This window comes from Sabethes cyaneus, chromosome 3 (assembly GCF_943734655.1).
Source record: "Sabethes cyaneus chromosome 3, idSabCyanKW18_F2, whole genome shotgun sequence".
Lineage (NCBI taxonomy): Eukaryota > Metazoa > Arthropoda > Insecta > Diptera > Culicidae > Sabethes > Sabethes cyaneus.
In genome coordinates this window covers 14,501,122-14,516,319 of record NC_071355.1, presented here as the reverse complement: position 1 = coordinate 14,516,319, position 15,198 = coordinate 14,501,122, and the positions used below count along the sequence as shown (strand labels likewise).

Sequence of the window (15,198 nt, the reverse complement as noted above, 5' to 3'; positions counted from 1 at the left end):
AATTATAAAACTTGGGAAAAAATTTAAGAATTAGCGAGAAAAAATGAAAGAACTCACGAGAAAAATGAAAGAACTCGTGAGAAAATTGAAAGAAATCGCAAAAAAATGAAAACGAAAATGCGAGAAAATTAAAAAAATTAGCAAGCAAAACTCGCGATAAATAACGGAAGAACTCGCGGGAAAAAATGAAAGAATTCGCGAGAAAAAATGGAAAAAAATCAAGAGAAAAATTAAAGAATTGGCAAAAAAAAATTCGCGAAAACAAATGTAAGAATTCACGTGTAAAAATGAATGCACTTGCGAGAAAAGCTAAAAGAAATCGCGAGAAAAAATAAAAGACATTGTGAAAAAAAATGAATAAAGCGACAAAAAAGGAAAAGAATGTGCTAAAAATAGAAAAAATCGCAAGATATAATGAAGAATAAATGAAAGACATCACGAGAAAAAATTATAAAAATCGGGGAAAAAATGAAAGAATTAGCGAGAAAAAATGAAAGACCTAACGAGAAAAAGTGAAAGAAATCGCAAAAAATGAAAACAAAATCGCGAGAAAAATGAAAGAACTAGAAAGCAAAATTATTAAAATTAAAGAATTAACAAGAAAAAATGAGAGAACCCACGGGAAAAACTGCAAGAAATCACAAAACATGAAAACGAAATCGCGAGAAAAATGAAAGAATTAGCAAGCAAAATTCGCAATAAATAATGGAAGAACTAACGCGTACAACTGAAAGAACATCGCGAGGAAAAATAAAAAAATGCGCTGCAATATGGAAAAAAATGAAAGAATTGCCGAGAGTAACTGAAAATATTCACGAGAAAAAATGAAAATGAAATAATGAAAAAAATCAAGAGAAAAAGGAAAGAAATGGTCAAAAAATTCCCGGAAAGAAATACAAGAATTCTCGAGAAAAAAATGAAAGCAATCGCGAGAGAAACTGGAAGAAATCGCGAGGAAACATGAAAGAGTTCGCGAGAAAAAACAAAAAAAAATCTTGACAAAATAAAACAATCGCGACAACAATAACAAAATTGCGATAAAAAGGGAAAAGTTGCAAAAAAAAAAAAAACAAATGAATTGGTGAGAAAATTTCACGAAAAAATCAGATCAGATTTGCGACTAAAAATGACTGAACTCACAAGAAAAAATGAAAGAACTCGCGAGAAGAAGATGAAAGAAATTACGAAAAAAATTAACGAAATTTTAATAAAAATGTAAAAAATAAAGATAAAAAGAAAAAGATGAAGAATAGTCAAGAAAAATTTGCGATTAAAAATGAGAGTTTTTGCGAGAAAAAATGAAAGAAATCGAGAAAAAATTGTAAGAATTTACGATAAAAAATAGGAAATTTCGTGAAAAAACGGAAGAACATGCGAGAAAAAATTAAATAAGGCCATTGCAAATCATTTTCAAAGTTTTTGTCACGCCCCCCCCCCCCTTGAAAATTGACTTGAAAAATCGGGGGGCAAAAAAATAATTTGTAGGATATGAGTTAATTTTTTTTCTATAAAATCAATTGTCTGTGGGCTCTATAGCCTGAAAAACTCGAAAAACGAGTGTAAGAGTTGAGTTAACGCTTCTAGCACGAAATAAAAATGGAAGTTCAAACAGTGGAATTTCCGAAACTCGACCAAAACAATTTTCTTTCGTTTTTTTTCTTTATGTTTGTAAATTTTTGCATGAAAAATAACAACGTATTTATTAAAAGCAAGAATAGATTTGGTTTTCACATTTAAACTTTAAGTAAAAATACCTAAAATCCATATTTTTTTGCTCGTTTAAAAAATTCTCTTTGTTTTTTTTCGCCCCCCCCTTCAGTGGCCCAACACCGGCGGGACAAAAACTTTTTTAAATATTTGGAATGGCCTAATTGTCGTGTTAACGCAAGTTTTCCTAAAAATTAGCTAGCTGCAACCTGCAACCAATGACCAGCACACCTTCCAAAGCTCTAGATGCTCTTTTATATCTTCTACCGTTGCACCAATTCGTACAACTTGAAGCAGCAAAAGGTGCTCTTAGGCTTAGGAGTGTTAAACATTTCCAAGATGGGGATCTCAATGGACACCTACGAATCCTCCGAGATTTTCAACTGAACACCCTGGTAATCATGAACGAAGACTGGATGGAAACTAGGATAAACTTCGATATACCCTTCAAAGTAATCGACATCGATCGCAGATTATGGGAAGAAGGTGGTCCACTCCTGTTTTACACCGATGGTTCTAAAATTGGCGAATCTACAGGAGCTGGGGTTACTGGACCAGGAATCGACATATCAATTCCAATGGGACAGTGGCCCACAGTCTTCCAAGCAGAAGGCGGTTTGGCGGTTTTCATGACCAATTTTAGTCTTAAATGCCATCATAAGAGTGTAATAAAACCCAAATTGTTACTTGGGATATCAACTTGTACAAACATTTGCTTGACTAGGAAGGTACCGTCAAACGGGGTAACTTGCAACAGCGGGGTAACATGCAACAACGCAATATCCATCGAATTTATTGTATTTTTGATCTGTTACTGCAATTTTTAATCTCTATCAATCTCTAAATCTTGTTAACAACAGGTCAAAGAAGCCTTAGAAATTGATATGTTGATTTTCTGCTGTTTTGGTGATTTTTAAAAAATCTTACAACATGGTGTCAAATTTATTGCCATTTTTTCTTCTGTAAAAGGTTTGCTTTGCCCACAAGCACTTCAAATAAAAGAAGACTAACATGCATTTTTTATATAAAGGTGAATAATAAGGAAACAAAATATTTGATTTATGATGACTAGTTTTGTTGATCCTACTTGTTACCACATTATTCGTAGAACAAGTACTGAAACGGGGTAACTTTCAACAGCTGGTAGATGTACAAAACTGTTTTTCGTTAACTTCACGAAGCAAGTTATCATTTAATTTTGCATCAAGCACTATTAAAAGCACAGCTGAAGAGTGTAAGGTCTTTCAGTAAATCGGATATTTCAGGATATTTGCCAGTTTTTTTGGGATTCAGTATATCCCAATGTTCCTAGAAGAGGCCGAAAATAAAATAATCTCACTGAAAGAAATCGACCTGCAATATGATAGTTTCTAGTTACGATCACTCGTAAAGTAATGAACATTCATATATTACGTAACCAAGATATCGATGATTTTTAACTTTGTGGCGTGATTTTGTATAATGAATATACGACGTGGAATGCGTTGTTACACAACTCCCGCTCCCATAAGTGCGTTACGTAATTTGTGAATAGTCCTTAAAGAAGCTCTATCGGATCCAGACACGGAATATCAACTGCATGAATTACATAAAAACTTAAATTCGTAATTTCCGTTACGCGGTCATAAATTATTTTGGCCAACATGACATAGGACATTTATGCGAATATTCATAGCAAAAGCATTGAAAATTGCCAGTCGAATTAACATTTGCATATTGAAGTCAAAAGAAACTCATACAAATCATTAAATTCGTTCAATTTCCAAAAAAATATTACTTGTTGCAAGTTACCCCGTTGAAGGGGTTACTAGCAACACACCAGTAAAAGATTTCTACAGCAACCAATATCGATCGCATATTTTTTCTCAATATGTGAAATTATTCCATTCTAGACCTAATAACTTCATATTAATTAAATGCCCTCAAATGTGCTGCAGATAAATTTTTACTTTCACTCATAGTTGAGAACTGTTGCAAGTTACCCCGTTTTACGGTACTGAGAAATTCATTAAGGAAGTCATACCTTCTTGGGGGGAAATGCAAATTCATTTCCCCTGACTCTGACGCATAGTGATGGAACGAACTGGTTATGCAAACAGCAACTCGGAATGTACCACAATAGATCTAACTAATGGTCGCAGTGGTTCAGGCTCCCATAAAAAAAACCTGCAACCAATGTATGTAAAGCAGATGCATTCAAGGGAAAGGGTATTTGAGTCACCGTAACAAGCGGAAGAGAGAAGAGACGGAAAGAATCACTTTGTTGCAGTTACTTGCAACCTTCTGAAAAGTTACACGAGAATTCGCAAAAAAAATGAAAGAATCTGTGTGAACCAGAAGTGGAGATCCACCAGATAATAAACTTATTTTAGAATGAAGAAGTAATAAGAAACCTTCCGGTTAGGTTTTATTAGTTATAGAGGACCCTATTATGGCAGTCATGTACGAGCAAATTGAAAACAAAATTTGATACACAAACATGATTTCTAGTTCATATCAACAGCAGAATATGTAATAATTTTGATATACTTTTGATGTCAAACCTTGCTCGGGTAGCGGCATATTGCATGGCCAAAACGAAGCAAACTCACTTGTCATTTGCTGACAGTCTCGTCTCGCTTGTGACTTATATAATACCAACAGTGTCAACTAGTCGAGCAAAGTGACACACGACGTCACTTTCGTAATAGGACCCATTACGAGTATAATATTAGAATTTGACCGGAAAAAGTTGATTCATAATCCGTTAATTGTTGTTTAAAAATTAATTTTGGCGGCAAGTCGCGAAAAAGAAGAAAAAATTGCCAAGAAATCAGATTAAAAATTACAGGATATTGAAACCTTATTCTAGGTTTTGTTTTGCTTACAATTTGGGATCAACTTTATTTCTTCTGATTTGTGTTTCACAGAATTATCTGCTTGTTGTCTTCTTTTGGTTTGGTGCGTAATTTTGATTTCTTCTTAACTCTATTTTATACTCAATTGTTTCTATATCGTGCCTATCGTGTGAATATTTGTCACGTTCCATTCTGTCTCTAAACCAGTTGTTCATTTTTTTTATTATTTATCAACTCTATCTTGGGTCACTCGTAGGGCTGTCGGTATTGGGCGCTTTTGGTGAAAACCGGTATTTCGGTATTGGCGTAGAAAATACCGGTAATACCGGTAAAATACCGGTATTGGCAGATTATTCGAAATCAATAGAAATGTCGATGTTTTTCAGTAAATCTTTTTATTTTCAAACTTTAGCTTCAATATTGTTGCTTATCAAAGTAGAATTTAAGCAGATATAATACACTAAGCTATTTATTTCCCTTACTAGAACGAATTTTATTACCAACGTTTCCAACAATTGAAAAAACTACCACTTTCATCGATGTCTGACGAACGGCTCTAAGCGCATCAGGAATTTTCCTTCCATTTCTCTAAATTTAAAGTAGGGAAACTCGTTTTTAATGATTTACAAATATTTTGTATTGTAGTTTACAGCATAATTAATGCCCCGGTCTCCTACAGTCTCATCACGAATTTTTCCTCCATCCCCAAACCGGAACTCTTGCATAGCGTCATCCTCTTCATAATACTTCACAGATATCCTCTCTTCTCTGTTATCATTCCCACTATTCGAAGATAGTGGGATGCAGATTTCATCTCCTTGTTTAATCAAGGTATCGCTCGAAAGACTTGGAAAATATTCCAAATTCTTTCCTGGCAGATCCTTTGATTACAAGAATGCTCAAAAAGCTCAAAGATCCCCGTATTCTGATCAGGGCCCGACATTGCACTATGGGCAAAAACGAGAGAAAAAATGGACGCAATTAAGATACGGCCTGCAGGCTTATAAAATATAGGTGATCTTATGTAAAATTTTCCTGAGAATTGCGTGGTGCCCACCCCTTTCCTGTTTGTCATCGGGAAGTGCACCATTTTGCACATTTTCCCCTATTTTTAACATTTTTCACCCTTATTGGACTATTGTAAGCAAGGTTTTGAGAAAACAAACCGCAAAAATCTGCCAATTTTGTGTAAAAAAGTCCGCTGAATCGAATAGGGCTTATCTCATTTATTTTAGAGCACATTATTTTTTCTGGTGCAGCTCCCGTTATCAAACCGATCAAAGGGGAATTCAACCAAAAAAATTAATGTGCTCTAAAATAAATGAGATAAGCCCTATTCGATTCAGCGGACTTTTTTGCACAAAATTAGTAATGTTTTGCTGTTTGTTTTCTCAAAACCCATAATCCAATATGGGTGAAAAATGTTAAAAATATGGGAAAATGTGCAAAATGGGGCACTTTCCGATATCAAACAGGAAAGGTGTGGGCACCACGCGATTCTCCGGAAAATTTTACATAAAATCACCTATATTTTATAAGCCTGCAGGCCGTATGTTAATTGCGTTCGTTTTTTCTCTCGTTTTTGCCCATAGTGCATTGTCGAAACAAATAAATAAAGCTGACTTTCTCTTACCTTCGCTTCACACATGAAGCGACTTATTTCATTTGTTGAACAGAACGTTTCAAGCAAACTTCAGTTGAAGCTAGTGACTGTGTCAAATGACGCCAATTGACAGTCAGGCGCGATTTGTCGATGTTGAGTAGGTTAATCATAGTATGCGTTAAACGGTAGGAAATGTTACTCAAAATCAATTCAATTGCATTCAGTAGTCCTTTTTCTGAATATTTGATAGATAAATACAAATGAAATTTTTAAATCGGTCGTCATGATGAAGTAAAAATCGTTTCAATGACGCTGATTGAAGGGGCGCTGATTCAGTTGAAACTGAAGCTTCATTACTTCATAGTTGAATAACAATGTAGGGTAACGACCCCAGAATTCGCCCCTTTTATCAGGTTTTTATGCTGTAAAATGAATAAATCGCCATATTATTATAAAATCAGCCCTGAACTCAGACAAGTATGACTGTATATTAATATTCTATCTATTTTGGCTATTCGGAGTCGCGAAAATTGAAATTTGATAGCAAAAGACCTAATTTTGAGCAGGAACCTCTAGTACCACATTTCGCCCATAGCGATCCAAAATTCGTCCCCCATGTGACCCAAATTTCGCCCACTTGTTATTTGTTGCAAATTTCCCAAATAACCTCAATTATTTTATTAGAATTGTTGTTACTATTATTTAACGTTAAGATTATGTCTATTCAGTGATTAATATGGCAATCAATTTGTATCAGGAATTCGTTAAATGTAAATCTAAATTGAAATAAACTAATCATGATCACCTCCTGATACCTGATTCAGTAAAACTAAAAAACACAGAGAAGGTGGGTTTTTACTAAATGTTTATTTTCATTGCAGTAAAATAAGGCTTTTGACACTCGTCAAAGATATTTAAAATGAATGGTCCTGTTGGTGCTTTTTCTGGTCCTTTGTGGAATTCATTTTCACTATTGATATGTGGGCGAATAAATACAATTCAGTGCCTACAGAATGGTACAATGTTTATTTTAAAGGATTTAAATAACCTTAATGATTACTTATATCATTGTTTAGTAATTTTTTGGGAAAGAGTAAATGTTTACTGTGAACAATAAAAAATTAGATGAACTGGAAAATCTTGATATTCGGCAATATATATTGACTAATCGAAGGTGAGACTCGAGTCTACAACCTAACCTCTTCCCCAAGAAATAACTAAGCTTAACTGCTATATAGTCAATAAAAAAATGAAGAAAAAAAATTGTTTAGTAAATCACTGTCTGTAAATGGGTATGCCGGTTTAATGTATTAAATATTCCTGGCAACTGCTAAGCATACTCATCTTACCTACTCAACTAGGATATTTTTTGACTTAACTTGGAATTCTTAACTAACATTTTTGGTTAGACCGGGTTTGTAATGCTGAGATATTAGAGTTTCCATGATATTATCGAAATATTCTATTTTATCACTACGATTATTTCTTTGTTGTCTGCATTGCACATTAAATACTTTTCAAAGTTTTATCCATGACAACAATTTTATTACGCTTAGATGCTTTAAAATAGTAGACGGATTTTTCGTGTGATTTTTCAATAGTCAGATTTATTCTCATGACAAGAAAAATTGTGATTTTTGAGAATATTATGCGCGTCTTATTAATTCGTGCGGTTTTAATCTTATTATCAATTTCGATGTCGATTATTGCTAAAACACTTGGAACATTTCGTTTGGTAGAAACCCCATTAGCCCATGTTTAGCAGGTAATTCTTTTGTTAGATGAATTCAAATGAAGATATGATGTGCTTTCTGCATCAAAATATTATTTATTCGATACTTTCACTCACCATTTTGATAAACATAAATCAGCGAACAAACTAATCGATTGTGACTTGCTTTTGCTTATGTGTGGCATATTTGCATGTATTTGATAGATGAGGGCGAAAACTGGTTCACGCAGTAAGTTCGGTTAAGTATATACAGATTCGACCCGGGCGAATTTTGGAACTCATATGATTTACAATACCCAGTTTTCGCCCAGTGCATTTATGTTCTATTTTCAGCAGAATTGCGATAAAATAATAAAACAAAAGCACAATTATGAAATTTGAAACAGATATAACCAAATTGATGCGAAAAAAGTGCAGAAAGATACGATTTTCCATTACTTTTCCACAATTTTATTTTTCGTGCTCGTTCTTGAGAATGGAAAAATCGCGTCTCAAATACAATACCTATTTTTCAAACGACATTAAATCATTAAAATACATAAAACAGCACAACGAATTCTATTCAAATAACTGAAAACTGAGTTAAATTGAATATAAATTAAACTAACAACTTATAATTCAACTATATATTGAGTTAAATCACGGGAATACCAATGGGAGGGCGAATTCTGGGGTAGGGGCGAATTGTGGGGTTCTTACCCTACTATTGTAAGTGACGTTTCTGGGCCCTGATCTTGTTTCCTAAATTCGTTATTTGAGAGCTTCGAATAATTTTGTGGCTTTTAAATATCAAGTTGTTCAGAAATAAATTGAAACTCGACGTCTGGCTCATACAAATGTTTCACATTTTTACAGCAAAGATGCTCTCCTGCGCCTTAAACGGGTTCAAGAGCAATAATTATTTGACCCACCATTACACTCTCTTCATTGTTAGTAGTCGAAGAATCTCGTCTGCATTAACACCAAGTTGATTTTCTCAGAGTTTTATAATCTTCTATCATATTTAGTTCTGATTAGAAAATACCGGAAATACCGGTTTTTTGCCTTTTTAAAACCGGTATTTCGGTATCCAAAAATTGGCCGGTATTACCGGTTTCGGTACTACCGGTACTACCGGTTAGACAGCCCTAGTCACTCGTCGGCAATTTCCCAGCCGTCTCAGAAGTTGTAACGCACTTTCAACCAGGTCGAAATGTAAGTCCTGATCGTGGAGCCGGTGCAGTTGTTGAAAAGTTTTTTTTTCTCAAACCTTGCCGTGTCTCAAAGGGATTTGAAAGTATCCCCGAGAGGCGCACGAAACACATCACTCGATCCAATGTAGCTCTGAGCAGTTGCGTCAGTTTATACGGAAAACCAAGTTCGTGCATTATCTGCCGTAGCTGGTCTCGATCGACTGTATCGTGCGCTGCCTTGAAATCAATAAAGATGTGATGCGAGAGCAAGTAGTATCGTATCTAAGCTGAGCTCACAATGATTTTAAGTAATTCTAGGCTGTGTTGTGTTCGAATTCGGTACAAAGATCGAAATTAATGCTAGTTTTTGCTTACACTTTTTAGTCCATATTTTGCCAAATTTATTGTGGCATGCTTTACAGTTTGTCTCTGAGCTTGAAACAAAATGGGTTTAACAGGTATTTCTCACTACTAAAAATACAGACAAAAAACTGACGCCCATGTCGTCCTCCTCAACTTCATAAGGTTTGATACTAAAGTTCAAACAGAAACTAAGGGTAGAGCACATATTTTATATATTTTAGCTTGAGTTACTATAGGCTGTTTTCCCATTGTTGCTGAAGGACCTGTAACACCTCTGTTTTCTCTATATGTATTGCAATTTGAAATCAATTGTGCAAAAGAGTATTGGAGCACTTTCAAGTGCTAGGCTCTCCACGTTACTATTCACTACGATATGCTGTTATAACTATTGAATAACCGGTTAAAGTCATGTCTTTTCCCTGTCAGATGTTCATTGTTCAATATAAGAGGATTTATTTGAAACTCCTTTGTTGGTAGTTGGATGTTCGTTTGAGTCGCTAGTCGAAGAGTTCTTTTGTGCGTTGCATCTTATTGCATTTTTTGCCGTGTCTAGTTGAATAGTCAGAGTAAACGGTAGTGAAACGTAGTAACGGAGTAAAATGTCCGCGACCTTGTACGAGGTAGGACGCAATAGTCCTGAAAAAGTTAACTTTTTCGTACACATGCAGCTTTAAAAGTTAAAACCAACTGCAAAACAGCAATTCTCAATAGCCTGTGCAAATATTCCTATGTTCAAAATCCTGTGAGTGAAATTTTCGGCAAACAATCCCGGAGGCTCTCAACTCGCACAACAAAAATACATTAAACGTCTTCAGGTTTCTGCTCGCTGGCTGTAATTTGTTGACATTTGGCAAGCTGTTTTCCACTTCCAAATGGTTGTCGTCTCATTCTTAATGCAAAACCCAATTATTCCCTCCTGGTGTCAGGCGCCAGGAGAGTGCTTCCGTAGCATTGCACGATTTGCTCCGATAGAATAATCTACTTCCAGCTTCCATCGGGCGGTGGTGAGGCATTTGCCGTTATTCTCACCGAATAGTGTAGAATGTCTTGTTCCATTCCGGTTCGGTGGACCATTGAAAGAAGCGGAGGAGCCGGAATACACCTAGCCCCGCTCACTTCCCCCCCCCCTACTTCACGCTAGTTTAAAACTTCAACATCCAATCAACCTACAGTAGTCTGCCTGAGAACGGAGAAGTAGATTGAAAAAGAATTAGAGAACACTGTGTGAATGGCTTCATGATGGGTGCAATCGTGTTCGCTTTCTTCCCATTGTTCCCCCCACGAAAAGCTCCCACATTGCTGCCTCCCTGGATGCGGCAGCTACAGCGACGACGACGACGACAACGACGACGAGAGCCTTTAGAATGTCACTGTCGTCTAAGTGGTGTAATGCCCAGAAGCTGCTGCTGGTGATCCTGTGCCAACATTTCAGGGTGCAAACTAAAGCAGCTTTTCATGTCCTGCCGCGCCCTGGTGAGAGTGATTTATGATACTTCAATTTACACTCCTAAAAGGCAGCAGTTTCATTTATCTTCAACTACCGTAATGGGGATATAATCTTACTATTTAAAAAATGCTGACGTGTTTTTTCATTCGAGTGTAACCCTAATGATAGCCTTGCGGAGTTTTGGCGCACTCAATCAATGCTGACATTGATGGAGGTCATGTCGAGAGTTTCAATTTTCCGCTTTCCTGCTTCAGGTATAATTTCCTGTCGATAATCACATCATATCTCTTCTCGAATCTGCAGGTAAACGGAAACGACTTCCGTCGTTCAACGAAGGCAATTACTTATCGGCGGCAGCACCCACAGCATCAGCCATCAGCATGTGGTCATGTAGTATAGCATTTAGTATCATACGTGCTTACCTGCAGTACCCAGGATCCGTTGGCGGCAAAGGTGTACCCGGTGTGAATGATGTGCCGATGCCGGGTGAAGCTGCTCAGCAGATTCCGTATACACTGGATGAAGGTGTTGATCTGCGGATGGATTAGAATCTCCGTGACCAGATTTTCGCTCGCGTACTGAATCAGCCGTTCACCTGCAAAAAAAAAGAGCACCGAAGCACAGAACGAAAGGAGAAAATTAACGGCTTGCCCCTGACCTTGTGTGTGAGATAGAGAGAGAGAGAGACTAAATTGCTGATTTTCCGGTAAGTTTAATTTGGTTGAAAATGATGTCCACATTTTTAGATTATGTCATTTGAGCTGCAAACTTGTTGGCCGACATTTCTCTGTCGTTATGGAGGGGCTATTAAATGTTTGTTGCAGCTTGCAGGCGAAGGAATACGGAAAGTTTTAATTTCCTATCGAAATATGTAATTTATGGGGTGCTTTTTGGTACATATTGACAGCATATTTACGCTTCCTTGCTGACCTCGAGAGACCAATTTTAAAAAAAATATGTAGTAAACAACAACAAGTCCAACTTTAAGTCTAGTTTCAGATTCAATTCAATTTCGAATTGCAATTTGAATCCTATTTATACCCAAATTCAATTCTTGCTTTGAGTTCATTTTCAAGTCTAATTTCATGTTCATTCCCAAGTCTGATTTTAACTTTGATTTTAAGTACTTTAAGTACAATATAAAGTTCGATTTCGTGTCCATTCCATTCCATACACGCACACACTGGAAGACTGGACGGACAAAATTAGATATGAGACTATCTTATGAGAAGCGTGCGACAGTAGTTTAATTGTAAAAACACTCGGGTACCAGTCGAGAGAGTGTGGGCTGAAGGCCCACCTGCCATTGGCCGACCCAATATATTTTTGACCTCATATCTAAAGTCTCCGGTGTCATCCAGTTTACCATCCTCACCAAATGCTTGTTCATTTTACAAAAATATTTACGTAGGACCGCGACAGAGTCAGAAACAAGCAAAACAGAAAAAAATGATTTATTGCTGCCATTATGAAGATTTTTTTTTCTTGTATGGATATTATCAGTACGACCAGCATTTTGATCCATTGTGATATCATCGAGGTGTTGTTCCGCACTTCGATATTTTTGCAGTATTGCTATGGAGTGAGCGAACTGCTTATTATCCGTGCTTAAAGTGTCGGTATTTTTCACCCCTTCTACGCTTCGTTCTACATTTCAACCAATCTAGCTCTAGAGCCAGGAAGTGCGGTGACTAGTTATAATTTGTTCTTGGACTAGAGGCTTCATTCACACCTCGAGCAAGTATCATTCTTATAACCAGCTCTGGCTGCAGGCTTCATGGTCGGTAAGGCAGAGTTCAGTACAAAGTGACAGTGTGTGCATATGTGTATGTGTTCCTTACTACTTTTGCATTAACAATCTCGTTCCTAGAACCAGGTAGTGAACCAAGTTATAATTTGCCTTTGAACGAGAGCCTTCATTCGCACCTCTAGCAAGTACCACTCTTATAACTTGCCCTGGCTGGAGGCTCCATTGTTAGGAAAACGCACAATGCAGTAGGAAGAATGTGGAATAAACCCATGCTAAAGTCACTTAACATCGAATGCCCTGGTTGTACTAAGATTCGAGCCCACGACCAGTCGCTTGTTAAGGCGGACTCGGTAAACTTGCGTCTACAGGGCCCCAACATGAAGAATATTACAGTTCAACACCGAAATCAGTTTTTTATGTGAGGCCATATTGCTATATTCGAGTATTATTTTCAGCTTGCAAACAAAAATTTTGTTGCAGAAAGAAAGTTATTTTTAATCAGTTTTCAAGTCATAGGAAGTCACTTAAATGATTTAGCCGGATATTGAGATTGACTCACTGAATATATTTATTTTATTATTTATTTTATAACTAGTTCACAAAAAATGCAAAATTTCGATGGCGCAATGATTTTATCCACCCATGTCAATATGCACAATAAAATTTAATGCGCATATGCTACACAACTACGGAAACTGCTGTCATTTTAATGTTATCATGGTCGCATCATGGTAAAGTTGGCAAAGCTGACTGACAGATTTAGCTTTTTACCAGAGTAAGCTGTATGCTTTCTAGCTTTGTAGGGAAAAGCTTCGTTCAATTATGGCGAAAGCTGTCACGCAACGAAAGGAATAATCGGTTTCGTTGCTGCTCTCTGTAGAACCGCAACTTAAGTAGTCTTAAGTTTATAACCTGAATCTTAAAGCGGTTATAAAAACCATCTGAAGAGGGAGCTCCTTGGTCGGAAGGCAGTTTTACAGCGGTCATCAGAAAGTTCTGGTGGAGTTCATAGTTTTTTTTAGCGGTTTTATGAAATTGAGCTTGTGAACCACTGTAGGAACGTAATAACACTTAGAAACGTTACTTGGGACTACGCTGTATGAGCAAATAGTGTCTTATGAAAATATACTAAATTTTTTTAGCATATTCACTCATGGAGAAAAAAAAACGGAAAGAGCACGAAGGAAAACGTGACAACAACCGTACTAACACGATAGAAAAAAGAAAACGGAGAACGAAACGAGCCAAAAAAGTAGATACTGAAAAAAAATTGTGAAAACGGAGGAGAAATGACGAAAAATGGGAGAAAAGAAGGAAGAACGATAAAGGAAATAAGGACAAAATGAAGAGGAAATGAAAAAAATAGAACAAGAATTAACGGGACAGAAAAGAGACCGATGGGAGACAGAGACGGAAGAGACAGAATGAGGAAACACGGGCCTGATGATGGAAAAAAAGCTGAAAAACGGAACAGAAAAGAGCAAAATAAGAGGAGAATTAATACTGAAAAGAGCAAAAGCGGAACAGCAAAAGAAGACAGCTGGCAGGAAGAAGGAAAATCGAGAGAGAAAAGGAAGGAAACCGAAATATAAAGAGAGGCAAGGGGACAAAAACAGAAGAAAAAAAAAACGTACGCATGAAAACGGGAAAGAAAACGAAACAAGAAAGGGAAAAAGGAACAAAAAAAAAAAACAAAACGGAAAAGAATAATAGCAAGAGAGAACAATAGACCGAGAACAAGTAATTTGAGAAAAAGAGGTCAAATAAAGAGGCAAGGCCCATAAAAGGACGGTAGGGGAAAGAAATGAAAATTTGGTGAAGGAGGGGAAGAGCGGAAAGGAAAGGAGGGGGGGATATTGGTAGCTACGCTTGACAAGTAGTCCTTTTGACTCCTACCTTTTGTCCAATGCTGGTAGGTGCAAGTCAAGCGTAGCTACCAATGTCCCCCCCCCCTCCTTTCCTTTCCGCTATTCCCCTCCTTCACCAAATAATCATTTCTTTCCCCTATCATCCCTTCATCAATTGTAGAACCATCGTTTCAAAAAAATATTAATATAAGGTACACCGGGGCAAGTGGGACCTAAAAAATGCATAGTTAGGGTTTATTCCATTCTGTGTTTTCTATACCTATGATTATTTCAAAATTCTTTCAGCACAGAAACTCTTCAGTGGTATCACTTCGAAGGATTAATTACGAAAAAGGCCTATAAATTTACATGAAATGAATCTGGAGGAGAATTTTCAAAATTATGGCGATAGGTCCCACTTGAGATTGACTAACTGTATACATTTATTTTGTTATAACAACTAGTTATCAAAAATTGCCAAATTTTGATGGCGCGTTGATTTTATCCACTTTAACAACATGCACGATAAAATTTAATGCGCATATGCTGCACAACTACGGAAACTGCTGTCATTTTAATATTATCATGGTCGCTATAAACCAAATCGATCAGGATGATCTGATAGTAAAACTTTAACTTTGCTGCTCACGGATGCACTTTAAAGTTGGCAAAGCTGATTGACTGATTTAGCTTTTTACCAGAGTAAGCTGTATGCTTTATAGCTTTGTAGGCAAAAGCTT

The 15,198-nt window shown here is 36.6% G+C and overlaps 1 protein-coding gene across 1 annotated transcript in view; it reads right to left on the bottom strand.

The window, feature by feature from the left end:
- LOC128739299 (microtubule-associated protein futsch) overlaps positions 1-15,198 on the bottom strand; it is a 217,151-nt gene that overhangs the window by 33,686 nt on the left and 168,267 nt on the right. The window contains exon 3 of the mRNA XM_053834777.1: positions 11,284-11,456. Coding sequence (XP_053690752.1) covers positions 11,284-11,456 — 173 coding nt within the window. The remainder of the gene's footprint in view (positions 1-11,283; positions 11,457-15,198) is intronic.